We start from the raw sequence: 19,524 nt of genomic DNA, 5'->3' as shown, positions 1-19,524 counted from the left end.
GAATGTTTACATCCTGACGGGTGAAGCGTGTTTACAAACCGACGGGTGAAGCGTGTTTACATCCTGACAGGTGAAGCGTGTTTACAAACCGACGGGTGAAGCGTGTTTACATCCCGGCGGGTGAAGCGTGTTTACATCCTGACGGGTGAAGCATGTTTACAAACCGACGGTGAAGCGTGTTTACATCCCGACGGTGAAGCGTGTTTACATCCCGACGGGTGAAGCGTGTTTACATCCGACGGGTGAAGCGTTTACAAACGACGACGGTGAAGCGTGTTTACAAACCGACGGGTGAAGCATGTTTACAAACCGACGGGTGAAGCGTGTTTACATCCTGACGGGTGAAGCGTGTTTACATCCGACGGTGAAGCGTGTTTACATCGACGGGTGAAGCGTTTACAAACCGGCGGGTGAAGCGTGTTTACATCCTGACGGTGAAGCGTGTTTACAAACCGACGGGTGAAGCGTGTTTACAAACCGACGGTGAAGCGTGTTTACATCCCGACGGGTGAAGCGTGTTTACAAACGGGCGGGTGAAGCGTGTTTACATCCGACGGGTGAAGCGTGTTTACATCCGGCGGGTGAAGCGTGTTTACATCCCGACGGGTGAAGCGTGTTTACAAACCGACGGGTGAAGCGTGTTTACAAACGGGTGAAGCGTGTTTACAAAACCGACGTGTGAAGCGTGTTTACATCCCGACGGGTGAAGCGTGTTTACATCCCGACGGGTGAAGCGTGTTTACATCCCGACGGGTGAAGCGTGTTTACATCCCGACGGGTGAAGCGTGTTTACATCCCGACGGTGAAGCGTGTTTACATCCGACGGGTGAAGCGTGTTTACAAACCGACGGGTGAAGCGTGTTTACATCCCGACGGGTGAAGCGTGTTTACATCCCGACGGGTGAAGCGTGTTTACATCCCGACGGGTGAAGCGTGTTTACATCCCGACGGGTGAAGCGTGTTTACAAACCGACGGGTGAAGCGTGTTTACATCCCGACGGGTGAAGCGTGTTTACAACCCGACGGGTGAAGCATGTTTACAAACCGACGGGTGAAGCGTGTTTACATCCCGACGGGTGAAGCGTGTTTACAACCCGACGGGTGAAGCGTGTTTACAAACAGACGGGTGAAGCGTGTTTACATCCGCGGGTGAAGCGTGTTTACATCCGACGGTGAAGCATGTTTACAAACAGACAGGTGAAGCGTGTTTACAACGCGACGGGTGAAGCGTGTTTACATCCCGACGGGTGAAGCGTGTTTACATCCCGACGGGTGAAGCGTGTTTACAAACCGACGGGTGAAGCATGTTTACAAACCGACGGGTGAAGCATGTTTACAAACCGACGGGTGAAGCGTGTTTACATCCTGACGGGTGAAGCATGTTTACAAACCGACGGGTGAAGCGTGTTTACATCCCGACGGGTGAAGCGTGTTTACATCCCGACGGGTGAAGCGTGTTTACATCCCGACGGGTGAAGCGTGTTTACATCCTGACGGGTGAAGCGTGTTTACAAACCGACGGGTGAAGCGTGTTTACAAACCGACGGGTGAAGCGTGTTTACATCCCGACGGGTGAAGCGTGTTTACATCCCGACGGGTGAAGCGTATTTACAACGTGACGGGTGAAGCGTGTTTACATCCTGACGGGTGAAGCGTGTTTACAAACCGACGGGTGAAGCGTGTTTACATCCCGACGGGTGAAGCGTGTTTACAACCCGACAGGTGAAGCATGTTTACAAACCGACGGGTGAAGCATGTTTACAAACCGACGGGTGAAGCGTGTTTACATCCCGACGGGTGAAGCGTGTTTACAAACCGACGGGTGAAGCGTGTTTACATCCTGAAGCGGTTTACATCCGCCGGGTGGCATGTTTACAAACCGACAGGTGAAGCATGTTTACAAACCGACGGGTGAAGCGTGTTTACATCCTGACAGGTGAAGCATGTTTACAAACCGACGGGTGAAGCGTGTTTACATCCCGACGGGTGAAGCGTGTTTACAACGCGACGGGTGAAGCGTGTTTACATCCCGACGGGTGAAGCGTGTTTACATCCCGACGGGTGAAGCGTGTTTACATCCCGACGGGTGAAGCGTGTTTACATCCCGACGGGTGAAGCGTGTTTACAACGCGACGGGTGAAGCGTGTTTACAACGCGACGGGTGAAGCGTGTTTACATCCCGACGGGTGAAGCGTGTTTACATCCCGACGGGTGAAGCGTGTTTACATCCCGACGGGTGAAGCGTGTTTACATCCTGACGGGTGAAGCATGTTTACAAACCGACGGGTGAAGCGTGTTTACATCCCGACGGGTGAAGCGTGTTTACATCCCGACGGGTGAAGCGTGTTTACATCCCGACGGGTGAAGCGTGTTTACATCCTGACTGGTGAAGCATGTTTACAAACCGACGGGTGAAGCGTGTTTACATCCCGACGGGTGAAGCGTGTTTACATACCGACGGGTGAAGCGTGTTTACATCCTGACGGGTGAAGCATGTTTACAAACCGACGGGTGAAGCGTGTTTACAAACCGACGGGTGAAGCATGTTTACAAACCGACGGGTGAAGCGTGTTTACATCCTGACGGGTGAAGCATGTTTACAAACCGACGGGTGAAGCGTGTTTACAAACCGACGGGTGAAGCATGTTTACAAACAGACAGGTGAAGCGTGTTTACAACGCGACGGGTGAAGCGTGTTTACATCCCGACGGGTGAAGCGTGTTTACATCCCGACGGGTGAAGCATGTTTACAAACCGACAGGTGAAGCGTGTTTACAAACCGACGGGTGAAGCGTGTTTACATCCAGACGGGTGAAGCGTGTTTACATCCCGACGGGTGAAGCGTGTTTACATCCTGACGGGTGAAGCATGTTTACAAACCGACGGGTGAAGCGTGTTTACATCCCGACGGGTGAAGCGTGTTTACAAACCGACGGGTGAAGCATGTTTACAAACCGACAGGTGAAGCGTGTTTACAAACCGACGGGTGAAGCGTGTTTACATCCTGACAGGTGAAGCGTGTTTACAAACCGACGGGTGAAGCGTGTTTACAACCCGACGGGTGAAGCGTGTTTACATCCTGACAGGTGAAGCGTGTTTACATCCCGACGGGTGAAGCGTGTTTACAAACCGACGGGTGAAGCGTGTTTACAAACCGACGGGTGAAGCATGTTTACAAACCGACAGGTGAAGCGTGTTTACAAACCGACGGGTGAAGCGTGTTTACATCCTGACAGGTGAAGCGTGTTTACAAACCGACGGGTGAAGCGTGTTTACAACCCGACGGGTGAAGCGTGTTTACATCCTGACGGGTGAAGCATGTTTACAAACCGACAGGTGAAGCGTGTTTACATCCCGACAAGTGAAGCGTGTTTACATCCCGACGGGTGAAGCGTATTTACAACGTGACGGGTGAAGCGTGTTTACATCCCGACGGGTGAAGCGTATTTACAACGTGACGGGTGAAGCGTGTTTACATCCTGACGGGTGAAGCGTGTTTACAAACCGACGGGTGAAGCGTGTTTACATCCCGACGGGTGAAGCGTGTTTACAACCCGACAGGTGAAGCATGTTTACAAACCGACGGGTGAAGCATGTTTACATCCCGACGGGTGAAGCATGTTTACAAACCGACAGGTGAAGCATGTTTACAAACCGACGGGTGAAGCGTGTTTACATCCTGACAGGTGAAGCATGTTTACAAACCGATGGGTGAAGCGTGTTTACATCCCGACGGGTGAAGCATGTTTACAAACCGCCGGGTGAAGCGTGTTTACAAACCGACAGGTGAAACGTGTTTACAAACCGACGGGTGAAGCGTGTTTACAACCCGATGGGTGAAGCGTGTTTACATCCTGACGGGTGAAGCATGTTTACATCCCGACGGGTGAAGCATGTTTACATCCCGACGGGTGAAGCGTGTTTACAAACCGACGGGTGAAGCGTGTTTACATCCAGACAGGTGAAGCGTGTTTACATCCCGACGGGTGAAGCGTGTTTACATCCTGACGGGTGAAGCATGTTTACAAACCGACGGGTGAAGCGTGTTTACATCCCGACGGGTGAAGCGTGTTTACAAACCGACGGGTGAAGCATGTTTACAAACCGACAGGTGAAGCGTGTTTACAAACCGACGGGTGAAGCGTGTTTACAACCCGACGGGTGAAGCGTGTTTACAAACCGACGGGTGAAGCGTGTTTACAACCCGACGGGTGAAGCGTGTTTACATCCTGACGGGTGAAGCATGTTTACAAACCGACAGGTGAAGCGTGTTTACATCCCGACAAGTGAAGCGTGTTTACATCCTGACGGGTGAAGCGTGTTTACAAACCGACGGGTGAAGCGTGTTTACATCCCGACGGGTGAAGCATGTTTACTAACCGACAGGTGAAGCATGTTTACAAACCGACGGGTGAAGCGTGTTTACATCCCGACGGGTGAAGCATGTTTACAAACCGACAGGTGAAGCGTGTTTACAAACCGACGGGTGAAGTGTGTTTACATCCCGACGGGTGAAGCATGTTTACAAACCGACAGGGGAAGCATGTTTACAAACCGACGGGTGAAGCGTGTTTACATCCTGACAGGTGAAGCATGTTTACAAACCGATGGGTGAAGCGTGTTTACATCCCGACGGGTGAAGCATGTTTACAAACCGCCGGGTGAAGCGTGTTTACAAACCGACGGGTGAAGCGTGTTTACATCCTGACAGGTGAAGCATGTTTACAAACCGACGGGTGAAGCGTGTTTACATCCCGACGGGTGAAGCGTGTTTACAACGCGACGGGTGAAGCGTGTTTACAAACCGCCGGGTGAAGCGTGTTTACAAACCGACGGGTGAAGCGTGTTTACAACCCGACGGGTGAAGCGTGTTTACAACCCGACGGGTGAAGCGTGTTTACATCCTGACGGGTGAAGCATGTTTACAAACCGACAGGTGAAGCGTGTTTACATCCCGACGAGTGAAGCGTATTTACATCCTGACGGGTGAAGCGTGTTTACAAACCGACGGGTGAAGCGTGTTTACATCCCGGGTGAAGCGTGTTTACAACCCGACGGGTGAAGCGTGTTTACAACCCGACGGGTGAAGCGTGTTTACATCCCGACGGGTGAAGCATGTTTACATCCCGACAAGTGAAGCGTGTTTACATCCCGACGGGTGAAGCGTATTTACAACGTGACGGGTGAAGCGTGTTTACATCCCGACGGGTGAAGCGTATTTACAACGTGATGGGTGAAGCGTGTTTACATCCTGACGGGTGAAGCGTGTTTACAAACCGACGGGTGAAGCGTGTTTACATCCCGACGGGTGAAGCGTGTTTACATCCCGACGGGTGAAGCGTGTTTACAACCCGACAGGTGAAGCATGTTTACAAACCGACGGGTGAAGCATGTTTACAAACCGACGGGTGAAGCGTGTTTACATCCCGACGGGTGAAGCATGTTTACAAACCGACAGGTGAAGCATGTTTACAAACCGACGGGTGAAGCGTGTTTACATCCTGACAGGTGAAGCATGTTTACAAACCGATGGGTGAAGCGTGTTTACATCCCGACGGGTGAAGCATGTTTACAAACCGCCGGGTGAAGCGTGTTTACAAACCGACGGGTGAAGCGTGTTTACATCCTGACGGGTGAAGCATGTTTACAAACCGCCGGGTGAAGCATGTTTACAAACCGACAGGTGAAACGTGTTTACAAACCGACGGGTGAAGCGTGTTTACAACCCGACGGGTGAAGCGTGTTTACATCCCGACGGGTGAAGCGTGTTTACATCCCGACGGGTGAAGCGTGTTTACAAACCGACGGGTGAAGCATGTTTACAAACCGACGGGTGAAGCGTGTTTACAAACCGACGGGTGAAGCGTGTTTACATCCCGACGGGTGAAGCGTGTTTACATCCCGACGGGTGAAGCGTGTTTACATCCCGACGGGTGAAGCGTGTTTACAAACCGACAGGTGAAGCGTGTTTACAAACCGACGGGTGAAGCGTGTTTACATCCAGACGGGTGAAGCGTGTTTACATCCCGACGGGTGAAGCGTGTTTACATCCCGACGGGTGAAGCGTGTTTACATCCTGACGGGTGAAGCATGTTTACAAACCGACGGGTGAAGCGTGTTTACATCCCGACGGGTGAAGCGTGTTTACAAACCGACGGGTGAAGCATGTTTACAAACCGACAGGTGAAGCGTGTTTACAAACCGACGGGTGAAGCGTGTTTACAACCCGACGGGTGAAGCGTGTTTACAAACCGACGGGTGAAGCGTGTTTACAACCCGACGGGTGAAGCGTGTTTACAACCCGACGGGTGAAGCGTGTTTACATCCTGACGGGTGAAGCATGTTTACAAACCGACAGGTGAAGCGTGTTTACATCCCGACAAGTGAAGCGTGTTTACATCCTGACGGGTGAAGCGTGTTTACAAACCGACGGGTGAAGCGTGTTTACATCCCGACGGGTGAAGCATGTTTACTAACCGACAGGTGAAGCATGTTTACAAACCGACGGGTGAAGCGTGTTTACATCCCGACGGGTGAAGCATGTTTACAAACCGACAGGTGAAGCGTGTTTACAAACCGACGGGTGAAGCGTGTTTACATCCCGACGGGTGAAGCATGTTTACAAACCGACAGGGGAAGCATGTTTACAAACCGACGGGTGAAGCGTGTTTACATCCTGACAGGTGAAGCATGTTTACAAACCGATGGGTGAAGCGTGTTTACATCCCGACGGGTGAAGCATGTTTACAAACCGACAGGGGAAGCATGTTTACAAACCGACGGGTGAAGCGTGTTTACATCCTGACAGGTGAAGCATGTTTACAAACCGATGGGTGAAGCGTGTTTACATCCCGACGGGTGAAGCATGTTTACAAACCGCCGGGTGAAGCGTGTTTACAAACCGACGGGTGAAGCGTGTTTACATCCTGACGGGTGAAGCATGTTTACAAACCGACAGGTGAAGCGTGTTTACAAACCGACGGGTGAAGCGTGTTTACAACCCGATGGGTGAAGCGTGTTTACATCCTGACGGGTGAAGCATGTTTACAAACCGACGGGTGAAGCGTGTTTACATCCCGACAAGTGAAGCGTGTTTACATCCCGACGGGTGAAGCGTATTTACAACGCGACGGGTGAAGCGTGTTTACATCCTGTCGGGTGAAGCGTGTTTACAACCCGACGGGTGAAGCGTGTTTACATCCTGACGGGTGAAGCGTGTTTACACCCCGACAGGTGAAGCGTGTTTACAACCCGACGGGTGAAGCGTGTTTACATCCTGACGGGTGAAGCGTGTTTACACCCCGACAGGTGAAGCGTGTTTACAACCCGACGAGTGAAGCGTGTTTACAACCCGACGAGTGAAGCGCGTTTACAACCCGACGAGTGAAGCGCATTTACAACCAGACGAGTGAAGCGTGTTTATATCCTGAAGGGTGAAGCGTGTTTACATCCCGACGGGTGAAGCGTGTTTACATCCTGACGGGTGAAGCGTGTTTACATTTCCCTGCCGCATTAATAAACTCGCACATTGCAGGGAACGAGTCCAAACGCGTGACGTCAAAGTGAGCCGCCGCCGCCAGAACATTCAGAATCGTTTTGAGAGATGATGGCCGTGTGTGTGTGTGTGTGTGTGTATTTATCAAAGCGTCTGCTCTTCAATAAAGAAACACTGAAACACTGGGGTCTGGAAATGGAAGGAACGGGAACGAGCGGGAGTAAAACAATGCATCTCATTTGTCATTGTTGTGCCCGCTGTCCAGAGGACGGAGATAATTTCACACGGATAAAAAAGGGCGTCAGACGGCGGCGCGCCCCGAGTTGTGAGTTTACATCCATTATGTATCCGGCTGTGAGCGCCACAGTCAGAGCGGAGGACGTGTCACCTGTCTGTGACCGTCCCGTATGGCTTCCCCTGAATAACGTTACCGCTGTCGCTGCTGGCTACAGAGCAGATAACAGCGTGTGTGAGTGTGTTATTCTGTCAAGTGGTTTTGTACAGGATGATGAAATGTACCTACGGTACCTGCAGGTGCATGTGTTTCTGCGTGTGTGTGTGTGTGTGTGTGTGTTGAGTGATCTGGAGTGTAGGACCTTGTTAATGTGACAGAACCAGTGGAACGGTCACCGGGGGAACGAGCTCGCTGTCGTCTCCTTTGCTCGATAACTTGACGGATGCAACGAGAAGCGCCAATTTGATTTGTCGCGGCTGCTCCGGAGTTCAGTTCCCAACATACCTCGTAGTTAAGTGCCCGGCGCAGAGGGGGAGCCGAGTTATTATCATCGCTGGGAACACAACGAGTTGGCGCGGGCGGAGTCACGGGACGTGGAGTCACTTTTTAGTGCCGATCAACAACCGGGCGCACACACACACGGCTCTGTGGAGGGCTGACAACACACAACATGGAGGACTGGAACTTTAAGCGTCTTCTTCTGTGATGGAAAAGACAGTATTCATTTCACTTTTCTTGGTACCTGAACGTGGCACGAAGCTCTGACATCGTTCACGTGATGGACATTAGAGACTCTGTGGGAAATTGGATCGGTAGTCTACGGCCCATTAGTGCAAAAGTCTAAGAGGCAAATTATTCCACAAAAATATGTCAAACTGACGCAAGAGGAAAAGTAAGCTCACCCTAAAAGGCATTGTTGTCCATATCTGCATCATATTTGCATTTCCTCAAATGTTTTTTGAGTGTTCCAGTCTGGACCGCCTGACGGAGCAGCGTTTCCTTTGAGCTGCTACGTGGCTAAAACCGCCCGATTACAAAAAGGGATGACCTCGCCTACTCGGCTTCTGATTGGCTGTCAGCCGTTGCCTTGGTTTGGTTATGTTTAGGCGTGGAGTGAGATCGGTGAGAATAACAGGGAAAGCCAAAAAGAGGAGGAATCAGGAGGACGCGTGTGGAGCAGTGGAGTGTGGAGAGCGGCCCTGAGAGCAGTGATGCTAATGGAGGCTCATGATGGGGGAGTAATGCAAACTGAGGTTTAATTATTTCAGAGCTGCTCATTTGTTCCCTCATTGGCTTCATGAACTCGTTACGCCGTCCCTCTGTTGTTGGCTTCAACTCTAACAAATGGACTCGCTGCTCCTCCATCTTTGCTAGTGGAGCCTCCAGAGGACAATATGTCTCTGTACCTGCTAGTGGAGCCTAGAGGACAATATGTCCCTGTACCTGCTAGTGGAGCCTCCTGAGGACAATATGTCTCTGTACCTGCTAGTGGAGCCTACAGAGGACAATATGTCTGTACCTGCTAGTGGAGCCTACAGAGGACAATATGTCCCTGTACCTGCTAGTGGAGCCTACAGAGGACAATATGTCTGTACCTGCTAGTGGAGCCTACAGAGGACAATATGTCCCTGTACCTGCTAGTGGAGCCTACAGAGGACAATATGTCCCTGTACCTGCTAGTGGAGCCTACAGAGGACAATATGTCCCTGTACCTGCTAGTGGAGCCTACAGAGGACAATATGTCTGTACCTGCTAGTGGAGCCTACAGAGGACAATATGTCCCTGTACCGACAATATGTCCCTGTACCTGCTAGTGGAGCCTACAGAGGACAATATGTCCCTGTACCTGCTAGTGGAGCCTACAGAGGACAATATGTCTCCGTACCTGCTAGTGGAGCCTAGAGGACAATATGTCCCTGTACCTGCTAGTGGAGCCTAGAGGACATTAAGCGTCTGAGTGTACCTGGTAGACGTGGTAGGCGTTGGCAGCTCGGCCCTGCAGGAACACGGAGGGGATCCACACGTTGATGAGAGCGCGATGAGCCCTGAGTGACAAAACAACAAGCCGTCATCATCATCATCACTCAGACAGCACTCTGATCAGCTCACTCCTCATAATCTAATGTGGTCCTGATGGGACTGTGGAACAAATGAATGAATGCATGACGTCAAGCAGCGTTGGAGCTTTGCTCACAGTGCGGGGCGAAGAGAATAAAAAATAAAATAAAGTATGAACAGAGGAGGACAACGTGAGAGGGGAGAGATAAAAAGAGAAATATTCTTACGTCTCAAAGTCCGACAGGCTGGGGTCATCTGATGACTGGCTTAAATCCCCCGCAACCTGGAAGAGGAAAGAGAGAAGATTGATAACACGGGAGAAAACAAAAGACTTCCATTTAACCGTTAGAACTCAGAGAGCAATGAACATGTCCGCGGTGCAAGTTATCCCCAAACAGAGACGTCTGCCGTTGTCAGGGGAAACAAGAACACTAAAATACTTCTCTAATAGTCATTCACAAGCAGGATAAAAGTAACGAACGCTTCTGTTGTCACTGTATCGAGAAGTGTTCCATTAACAGTCGACTAGCTCATGATGTGGTTGTCCTGCACGCCGTGTGGAGAATACACAAACTGGACCGACCGCATCCCTGAAGGTTCATGTGTGTTGATGAGTATCCTCAGTTAGCTTTGGTTATCCTAATCTGACTGTGTGTGTGTGTGTGTGTGTGTCTTCATCATGCCTGTGATTTTGTTTCACTCTTTGCTCCCAGGTGCCTTCAGGACCCACATGACCAGGCCCAGATGTTGTCCTTCTGGATGTGTGTGTGTGTGTCCTCCCTCCGATGCTCTCGTCCAGAGAAAAGAGTAGAGACGGTGAAATAAAGTGACGAGCGTTTTTGTCATCTGCAGCAGCAGCTATTGGGAGCTGGAAGCATGCAATAGTCATGGGCCAGAGATTGATTGATACACACACACACAGAGACAGAGAGACAGACAGAGAGACAGAGAGACAGAGAGAGAGAGAGAGAGAGAGAATGAGTGGTCCAGCAGAGAACAGGTCCTATGTTCAGCCTTGGGCTCCCATCATTGCAGATGATGGTGGTTGGTGTGTGTGTGTGTGTGTGTGTGTGTGTGTGTGTGTGTGTGTGTGTGTGTGTGTGTGTGTGTGTGTGTGTGTGTGTGTGTGTGTGTGTGTGTGTGTGTGTGTGTGTGTGTGTGTGTGTGTGTGTGTGTGTGTGTGTGTGTGTGTGTGTGTGTGTGTGTGTGTGTGTGTGTGTGTGTGTGTGTGTGTGTGTGTGTGTGTGTGTGTGTGTGTGTGTGTGTGTGTGTGTGTGAGTCTCCACACTGCTTGGAGCTCTCCTGAGCATGGCCAGATGTTGGCACTCTCCCTATGTTTGTTGTTATTGTCGAGGACCACTTGGAAAGTTTGAGCTAGTTAGCGTTAGCATTGATTGGACACCGACAGACAATCAAAGTCAACAGAGAAGTGGCGGGAGGTGGCGGCGGGGGGGCGAGCGCACACCCGTTTGATTGACAGCTAATCTCAGAGCTGCAGGGCAAAACATTTATTGACCGTCGAGAAAAATGAAAAGAGCGGCGGCAGAAAAAGTAAACGGGGAGAAGATAAACAAACAGAATCAAACGGAAGAGAGTCGAGGAAATGGCAGAGGAATCAGATGAGAGGGGACATTGCAGTGCGGGTGTGTGTGTGTGTGTGTGTGTGTGTGTGGGGTCACCCACCGGGCCTCTCAGGTCAATGAGTTCCTGTCTCATCTGGACAATGAGGTGGTCCTTGGCCATGAGGGAACGGTACAGGCGCTCATTAAACTCAATCAGCTCACCGTGCATCTCGGCCACCTGCAGAAAACACACACACACACACACACACACAAGAGCACTTAAATGAATCTCGCTGGAGAACATTTTCATCCAAAGTACAATTAAGTAGAAATGGACAACAGAAAAGCGTGTAAACACATTAAATACAGCCGGAGAACATTTAAATGTACTGTCACACAGGAAAGGCCGAAGCACTCCGGGTGATGAATGAAATGATCTAATGGACGCTGACAGAAGGGAAGATTCTGGGACAGGGAGGGGGGGGGGGGAGAGAGACAGAGAGAGAAACAGACATAGAGTGTGTGTGTGGGGGGGGGGCAGTTCATAGCCTAAACAGACTCCTGCCAGCTTTCTAATCAATTCCCATCAGCTCTAACTCACCTTGACGTGGTGTTATTCCCATCCGTGTGTATGTGGAAATATGGCCGAGCTGTGTGTGTGTGTGTGTGTGTGCCTGTCTGCCTAACCAGGCTGGACAGTGTGGACAGGTCTCTGTCAGGAGACTGACAGCCGGGCTCCATGGAGCACACCTGCTGTCACAGCCGCTTTCGGCAGAGCGCCGTCTCCGGCTAACACGTGAGCCGAGGCCCCCCCCCCTGCACACACACACACACACACACTCGCCCGCTCACGTCCCATTTAGGAGCCCACACACAGCCGTGAAGGCGGAGGAGAGCTCCTTATGTAATGACAGCAGCAGCAGCGATGACGATGGGAATAGAAAACACCGAACGCTTCGCTGAAGCATCGCGACGCGTCAACGTCCATGTTTCAGCTTCGACGCACACGAAAAATCGGGTTACGAGGAATACGTGGTTGAAAAGATGTCACGCGTCAGAACAGATTACCAGCGTGGGGTTTATTTCAAACAAAGGCTTGAAAGCAGCAAGGGCTGAACATCAGGACGTGTAACAACAACAACAACGAGACGTTTGAGTGTCATTGTGACATGTGCTCACTGTGCAGAGTCGTCCTTTGAGGACAACAGGTGTCTTTTCTTATTCAACCTTCATCTTCTCCTGATGTCACTCGTGTCTACGGTCTGTTCCCCCGGCCGAAGGTTCACATTCTGTCGCGCTCGTCTTCATCACGCTCACGTGGTTGAGAGCAGGGACCTCGCTGTGTCTCCTCGGGGGGAATCCTTCACAGCGACGCAGCAGCAGCCGCAAACTGTTGCAGATGAATATAGTTGTGCGGCTCCGCTCGGCGCTCGCTGCCGACAGGCTGCCGGGACGGGAGGACACATTGAAATCAATGTTGTCGTGGTGTTTTCTTTACACTATTTGCTGAATTCAATCTTTTGCCGGCATCCGAGCTCTGCGGCGCGCGAGACGGAGCTCTGAGTCGTGTTAACGCGACATGTAGAGACAAAATGACACGCTGCTGGAGACGACCAACAACAGACGTATTGGAAGCTCATTCTGCGCATGCGTTAATTGCGGTAAAAAAATGTAACTAATTAATCCTGTAATTTAATCATAGCGCGTTAACGCTTTATTTTTCACAGCACTAATATGTACGTGTGTAAATATGTGTGTATACATATATATACATATATATATGCACGTGTGTAAATATGTGTGTATACATATATATATAAATATATACATATATATATGTACGTGTGTAAATATGTGTGTATACATATATATATATATATGTATGTGTGTAAATATGTGTGTATACATATAAATATATATATATATACACTATGTCATTCAATAACTCCTCCAAAGCCCCTCCAAATTCCAATTGAATTATTTCATATATAAATACTTCATTGAACATATTTAAAGTAATACTTCTTCAAGTGAAACCGTGGGTGCTCGTCTCCTTTCCACGTCAACATCAAGCATTTCTTTAAAGAACAGAAGTGTTGTGAATGTGTCATTGTGTCCTGTGGCTTTACACACAGCTCAACAACGGCAGGCGGGTCTCAGTGCTGGTGTTGAACCAGGAACACTGGGGTCCGAAGGGAGACCCGGCCTCGGGGACTCAAAGGGGTCCATTTAAACATCCTCAACCGGAACGCGGACCAGAAAGTGGGTTACTAACAGCGGCTCGTCTCTCTATCTGCGCTTCTGACTCACTTCAGCACAGCTGCTCCGAGCAGACACAAGGCTGAGAGAAAGAAGAGGTGTGAGCACAGATGGACCAATAGAAACAGCCAGAGATGGTTTATGGGGAGGAAGAAAGAAATGGAAAGATCTGGCCTGTGGCAGAGTCTTTGTCACTGGGCTCACACGTGTTTGGGGTCGTGCAGTATTATTAATACTTTGAGACGCCGCAGTGATGAAAATGTCAAAGTACCGTCTGTCAGCTTTAATTCTGGTGTGTTTTCATCACAGCCGGATGAGCGCGGAGAGAAGTGAAGCCACTCTCCTACGAGCATGTCCTCCGCTGCGCCGACGGGAGTATTTAGACATGTTAAGATCAGGTTGAAACGCAGTCAAGAGCCCGGATTTAAATACACAGAAACGGGGCTTTGCCAATATTAAGACAGTGGATCCAATGGTATGTTTGACTTATATGACATGACTCTGTGCCGAAAGATCTTCAGTATCACTGCAGGTTGTAGGTTAGCGGCCGTAACGAGCCACGGCTGTCATGTCGAGCTCTTGGATCTCTGCGTGTTGCAAGAGGAGTTTACAGACTTTGTTTTCGCCTTTTCAAAACCGGAGAGCGAACATGTGAGGAAGGAATCGCACATCCACCGTGAAGTCACGCTCCCCCCCCCCCCCCCACCGAGCGCGCTGGTCCTGGATGCTAACGGGTTCATACGCATGTTGACCAATGGGTGTCCAGGAGATTAAACCAAATTTCCATGATTAAACATTTTATGAAATCTCAGGTGTTGACATGAAAAAGTGAGAAAATTTCATATTTAAAGCATCAACGAGAATTCCCATCTCCAGTGTTCTAATGGTACATTGTGTTATCGCCTTAGAAGAGTAACGGAGGGGTATAAAACCCTTAAAACACCTTTTTATGGGAGCGCAGCTGAAAACAGTTATGCTGGAGAGAAGCTATAAAACTGGCCTTCCTTTGAGCCACAAGAACTACATTAATATTTATAATAAAAATCATTATTTTAACCTTGTCAATGTCTTGACTATATGTTCTATTAATTTTGCAATTCATTTGATCAATAAAAGTGTGAATTTTCATGGAAAACACAACATTGTCTTTATGACGCCAAACTTTTGAACGTTGGTGTACACCAGAAACATTTGACGGGTGGAGCAGCAGCAACTAAAATGGTTCCTGTGGTTTCCATGTCAGACATGTCGGTGCGTCTGTCCTTTTTGGATTTAAAACCTGAATTTACACATACGTGCACACCTTGAAGCTACGTGGGAGGGACATTACGTTGTAATACTGGTGAGATTATTCTCACTGCACTGTGGGTCCTTCACGATTCATCCACGGAATTAAATGCCCACAAATTGTAACCATTAAAAACCATGAGTGCAACAAGTACAATAATTAAAGTAAAAGCAAATTGGATAAGCCGAGAACGTCTCTTTGTTGTCGGAGCGTGTGTGAACACTTCAAAGCAGATTCACCTGCAACATTATGAGAAGAATCACATGCATTATGCAGCTTCTGTCTTTTAAGGGGTCACGTTCCCTTTGCATTACATAGAGACACAACATGCACTGCAGAGGCTTTTCTGTTCATATTCACCCGTTAGTTTTTCACGTGTACTCTCCTCCGAGGAGACTCAGAGAGACCGAGTCGGTGGCTTGTAATTGGTGTTCTTGTTCTTGATGTTGTTTATGGTTAATTAATGAACGTGTGGATCAAAGGGAGACTCCCTGATCCCACTGGAAGTGTTGACCCACATCTCTTCTCTATCCTCCAAAAAGTGTTTTTCCTCTTCTTAGCAATACAAAACAGCAGATATATTTAAAAATAAAGAAAACACCATGGGAAACCTGAACAAAAACAAAACAAGATCTGCTGTAGTCGTCAGTGCATAGTCACCAGACTCCCAGTGAAGTCAGACATTAACGTAGTGTGTTTACTGGAGTCAGACGTCTGCTGACCAGGTTGGGTTGGGCTGACCCAGCCTTTGAGCAACAGACCAGTCGGTGTATGGCAGCTCTGAATGATGGAATGATGCCTCACAAATAAATGCCTTCTGAGTCTGAATAACATGCATGTTAAGGGCACTGGGAGGATACTGGTCCACAGACGGATCCCAACGCACTCTGCAGAGGTCTCAGAGCAGGGTAGGAAATAGACTTATTTTTTTAGGGGGCAATCTTTGCCCCATTGACTGAAACCCAGGGTCATTCACTTGTGTAATAACATTTAACCTTTGTTCAAAAATAATAAATATACTTATTTAGGCTCACAGAATTTGAGCAATCGTCATAAAAAAGGCAATAATAAGACTATTAGGCAATAATAAGACTATGAGGCAATAATAAGACTATTAGGCAATAATAAGACTATTAGGCAGTAATAAGACTATGAGCCAATAATAAGACTATTAGGCAATAATAATTATAATATTATTAGGCAGTAGTCTACAGATTCAAAGTGAAACCGAAAACATAAATCAGACAATTGTATTAAATTGTATTCTAATTTCTTCGTGGTTATTTGTTATTACAATTTTTTTTAAACTATTAACAATTCAACAAAACAAAAAAATTCTTTAGAATAAAGAATTATATTTATAGGTTTTGTGTGTGTACCTATAAGTAGTACAGGCAACACAGCCAGGATACACAGTACAAAGAACAAAAACAAACCGCTATTAAATTATTTAAATTAATATTAATATTAAAGGGATTGCTTGAATGATGGGAGCCAGACGGATGTGGATGGTTCCAGAGGCAGCAGCTGAGAAGGCCAACAGGTTGTGGGGAGGAGGGGGAGGAGGAGGTCTGGTAGGCGGGGAGGGGCCGGGTTGCGTAGGACGGAGGTGACGTGTTCACGCGTCGGAAACTGAAAGATATTGACGATCACGATATTACCGACGCCCCGACATCGTTCAATAAGCAAAAGGGCACGGCGTGCAGTAATAATAACAACGAAAGGCCAAATCCATGCCGTTAGCATTTCAGTCCCATTGAATAAGAACGCAATTAAAAAGATCTCCACACGCTGGTGAGTGCGGAGGCTTCTCGGGGCCCATTAGTCCAGAGGAGCTTCTTCACCGTCTGACTTCAGCCGGATGCGTTACATCAAAACCCGCCCACCTCCTACTCATCACTGAGCCTCACAGATCAATGACTTACAGTTTTCGGTGGACACCGCATTATGGTTTTTTTCAACCACTCGCAGACGAGGAAAAACACCATAAAGCTGACAATTATAGTGCTTATGCTCCGCCCCCCACCATTTCTTCCCCATTTGTTTTTATCTCTCCCCGCACCCGTCAGTCTTTCTCTCATTGTCCTCGTTCATCATTTCATTGCGTTTCCTTTCATTTCAGACGAGCAGCGGTCCGTCGGGATGTGTGGAGGAGCCCTCCCCCTCCGATCGCTGCTTCTTTTTCTGCTTTTTTAAACCCACCCAGATCCGACGTCCACGAGGAACCCCTCTCACCCGGACTGAGGCCGTGCTCACGGAGGGAGCGAGCGCACCTCGCATCGCTCTCTCGCCGCCGCGGCCGAGAGGCGAAGGAGCAGACGGACGTGGAGGAGAGAGGAAGAAGGCGGCGGGAGGGTAAGAATGAACGCTTCCTCCTCGAGTCACGCTGCGGCGAGGAAATCCGGCGGGTATAAAAAAAACAGAAAGGTATGAAAGAACGCGGATCACAGGAGGGTTTGAGGAGAGGAAGGACGCACTGGCATCAACACCAGGGACACGTTACAGATCAGATGATCTGTGTGTGTATCGGTGTGTGTGGCCCTGCTGGTTAAATCACAGCCCGGCGCCCGGCTCCGTTTAGTGACGTGAGGGGTCAACTCTCTATTCTGTTTGAACAAGAGCCCCGACCCCAGAGCCCCCCGGCAGACGGGAGGAAAAGAGCAAAGGGCGCCTTGAGATTTTGTGGTCAAATATAAACAGTCTAAATCGATACCGCGCATTAGCATCATTCAATTAGAAGTGAACTGGGCCACGGACGCGGCCGTGTCTCCCAGGTTAATGAAGGCCGAGCCCCGGATGATATTTATTTGTGTCTGGCAGGCCTGTAGTTATCCAACAAGGATCGATGTGACATTTCCCCCCCCCCCCACCAAAATAAATCAATAACCTGGTGAGTCGCATTTAATTTCAGGATGGCTGACAGCTGCTCATGTAGAACACACATTCCCTGAATCCTCGAGTGGTTACCGGACCTCTCCGCGTGAAAGCCCGATGGAGGCCGACGGCCGAGCACATGGACTAAATAAATAAGTAAACACCATTAAAAACACATGTGCTGGGGACACAGTTTGGGCCAAAGACAGGCTGGAATGATTTCTCATTAAAAAAAAAGGAATATAAGAAATAGATTCATTATTTATGTGGACGCCTTAATGACAGCGGAAACCGGATGAACCTTAAACTGAGGAATCAACTCCTTTTTGGACAAAGCCACTTCTTATTCAGCTCGGCCTCGTCCAAAGTCAAAGAATTCATAGATACGTCAGCAAGAACTTTTAATTAACAGAAATGTTGTGCAGAATAATATTATATATAAATATATATAATATATATAAATATAATACATATATTATAATATATATATAAATATATATATTAGGGCTGTCAATCGATTTAAAAAAATTAACTAATTAATCGCACATTTTGAAATTGCGATTAAAAGTTTTTTCCTTCTTTTTAAAGACAAAACTTCACACAGAGCTGTGTTTTCAAAGAGGCTCCTACATATACAGTGCCAGCGAGGTATTTAATATCGTGGATGATAAATTGTTTCTTCAGTGAAACATCAGATTAGTAAAAAAAAAAAGTATATTGAGACCCCATTGGTCCTGTCATCTTTAACATTGAACAGCAGCAGAACCAGTGGCCTTGGTGACTGACTGACATTCACATGTGTCACGTTAACCCTCTGGAGGCTGGGGGCATTTTATACATTTTACAAAATAAATTAAATTCACCGTTTAAAGTCTTTTGCATGTGACACACCCCCACGTGTTATACATCAAACATTCCAGAACAATCTCAGCTCTGAAATGAGGCTCATTGTCCTCGCGCCGTGTCCTCTGGTTCTCTGACTGACAGGCTGCTAAATGAGCCTCACCTGTGAGGTGGGAGGTCCTTTGTGATTTACTGAGTGTTCATTGGTTGTTTTTTCCCCAAAATGTTGACAGACAAACAGATTGACAAATCACGTTGAAGGTTTCGTGTGTCGAGTTCTTTCCGCGCCGCGTCACCCGACACGTCGCCCCTCTGTTCCTCTGTGTATCAGAGGGGGAGACGGGAGGAAGGAGCGGAGGAGGAAACCCGACTGATTCATCCACGAGTTAAACTGATTTCTGCTCCTTATTTTCGCGGAGAAATAATTGTTTTAAAAACGGAAACAGTGTCAAACCGTACTGCCGCGGTTTGACACTCAGAGGAGTGTAAAAACTTCAACGAACACCGGAAGCAAGTCGAAGTGTCCTTGAGCAAGGCACTGAACCCCCAGTTGCTTCCCGAGCGCATCACTGCAGCCCACTGCTCCTTAATAACTAAGGATGGGTTAAATGCAGAGAACTAATTTCCCCTTGTGGATTAATAAAGTATATCAAAAAATTTTAAAAAATAATTTTAAAAAATTGCGTTAATTGCATTAAAATATTTTAGTGCGTTAACGCGGCCAAATTAATCGCATAGATTAACGCGTTAACGCTGACAGCCCTAATATATATATATATGTATATATTAGCTTAGTCAATGTGGACTGACGCTTCCAGTCATTGTGCTAAGCTATCATTATCAAACTCAGGGAAGTGACTTAAGGGCATCTCCCAAAATGTTGAACTGTTCCCTTTAAATGCTGCAGATG

The 19,524-nt window shown here is 48.4% G+C and overlaps 2 protein-coding genes across 5 annotated transcripts in view; one reads left to right on the top strand and one right to left on the bottom strand.

Moving 5' to 3' along the window:
- Positions 1-19,524, top strand: part of cpped1 (calcineurin-like phosphoesterase domain containing 1) — a 243,295-nt gene that overhangs the window by 113,255 nt on the left and 110,516 nt on the right. The window lies entirely within an intron of this gene.
- snx29 (sorting nexin 29) overlaps positions 1-19,524 on the bottom strand; it is a 136,510-nt gene that overhangs the window by 50,129 nt on the left and 66,857 nt on the right. For all 4 annotated transcript variants that reach the window (XR_008833505.1, XR_008833506.1, XM_056429737.1 and 1 more), the window contains exons 16-18: positions 11,472-11,588; positions 10,016-10,071; positions 9,694-9,775 (exon numbers count right to left, since the gene is read on the bottom strand). Coding sequence is in view for 2 of the 4 variants with exons in the window: in XM_056429737.1 (XP_056285712.1) it covers positions 9,694-9,775; positions 10,016-10,071; positions 11,472-11,588 (255 nt within the window). In the remaining 2 variants the exon portion in view is untranslated. The remainder of the gene's footprint in view (positions 1-9,693; positions 9,776-10,015; positions 10,072-11,471; positions 11,589-19,524) is intronic.

Source organism: Pseudoliparis swirei, chromosome 13, assembly GCF_029220125.1.
Source record: "Pseudoliparis swirei isolate HS2019 ecotype Mariana Trench chromosome 13, NWPU_hadal_v1, whole genome shotgun sequence".
Lineage (NCBI taxonomy): Eukaryota > Metazoa > Chordata > Actinopteri > Perciformes > Liparidae > Pseudoliparis > Pseudoliparis swirei.
This window is presented reverse-complemented; position numbering and strand designations above follow the sequence as displayed.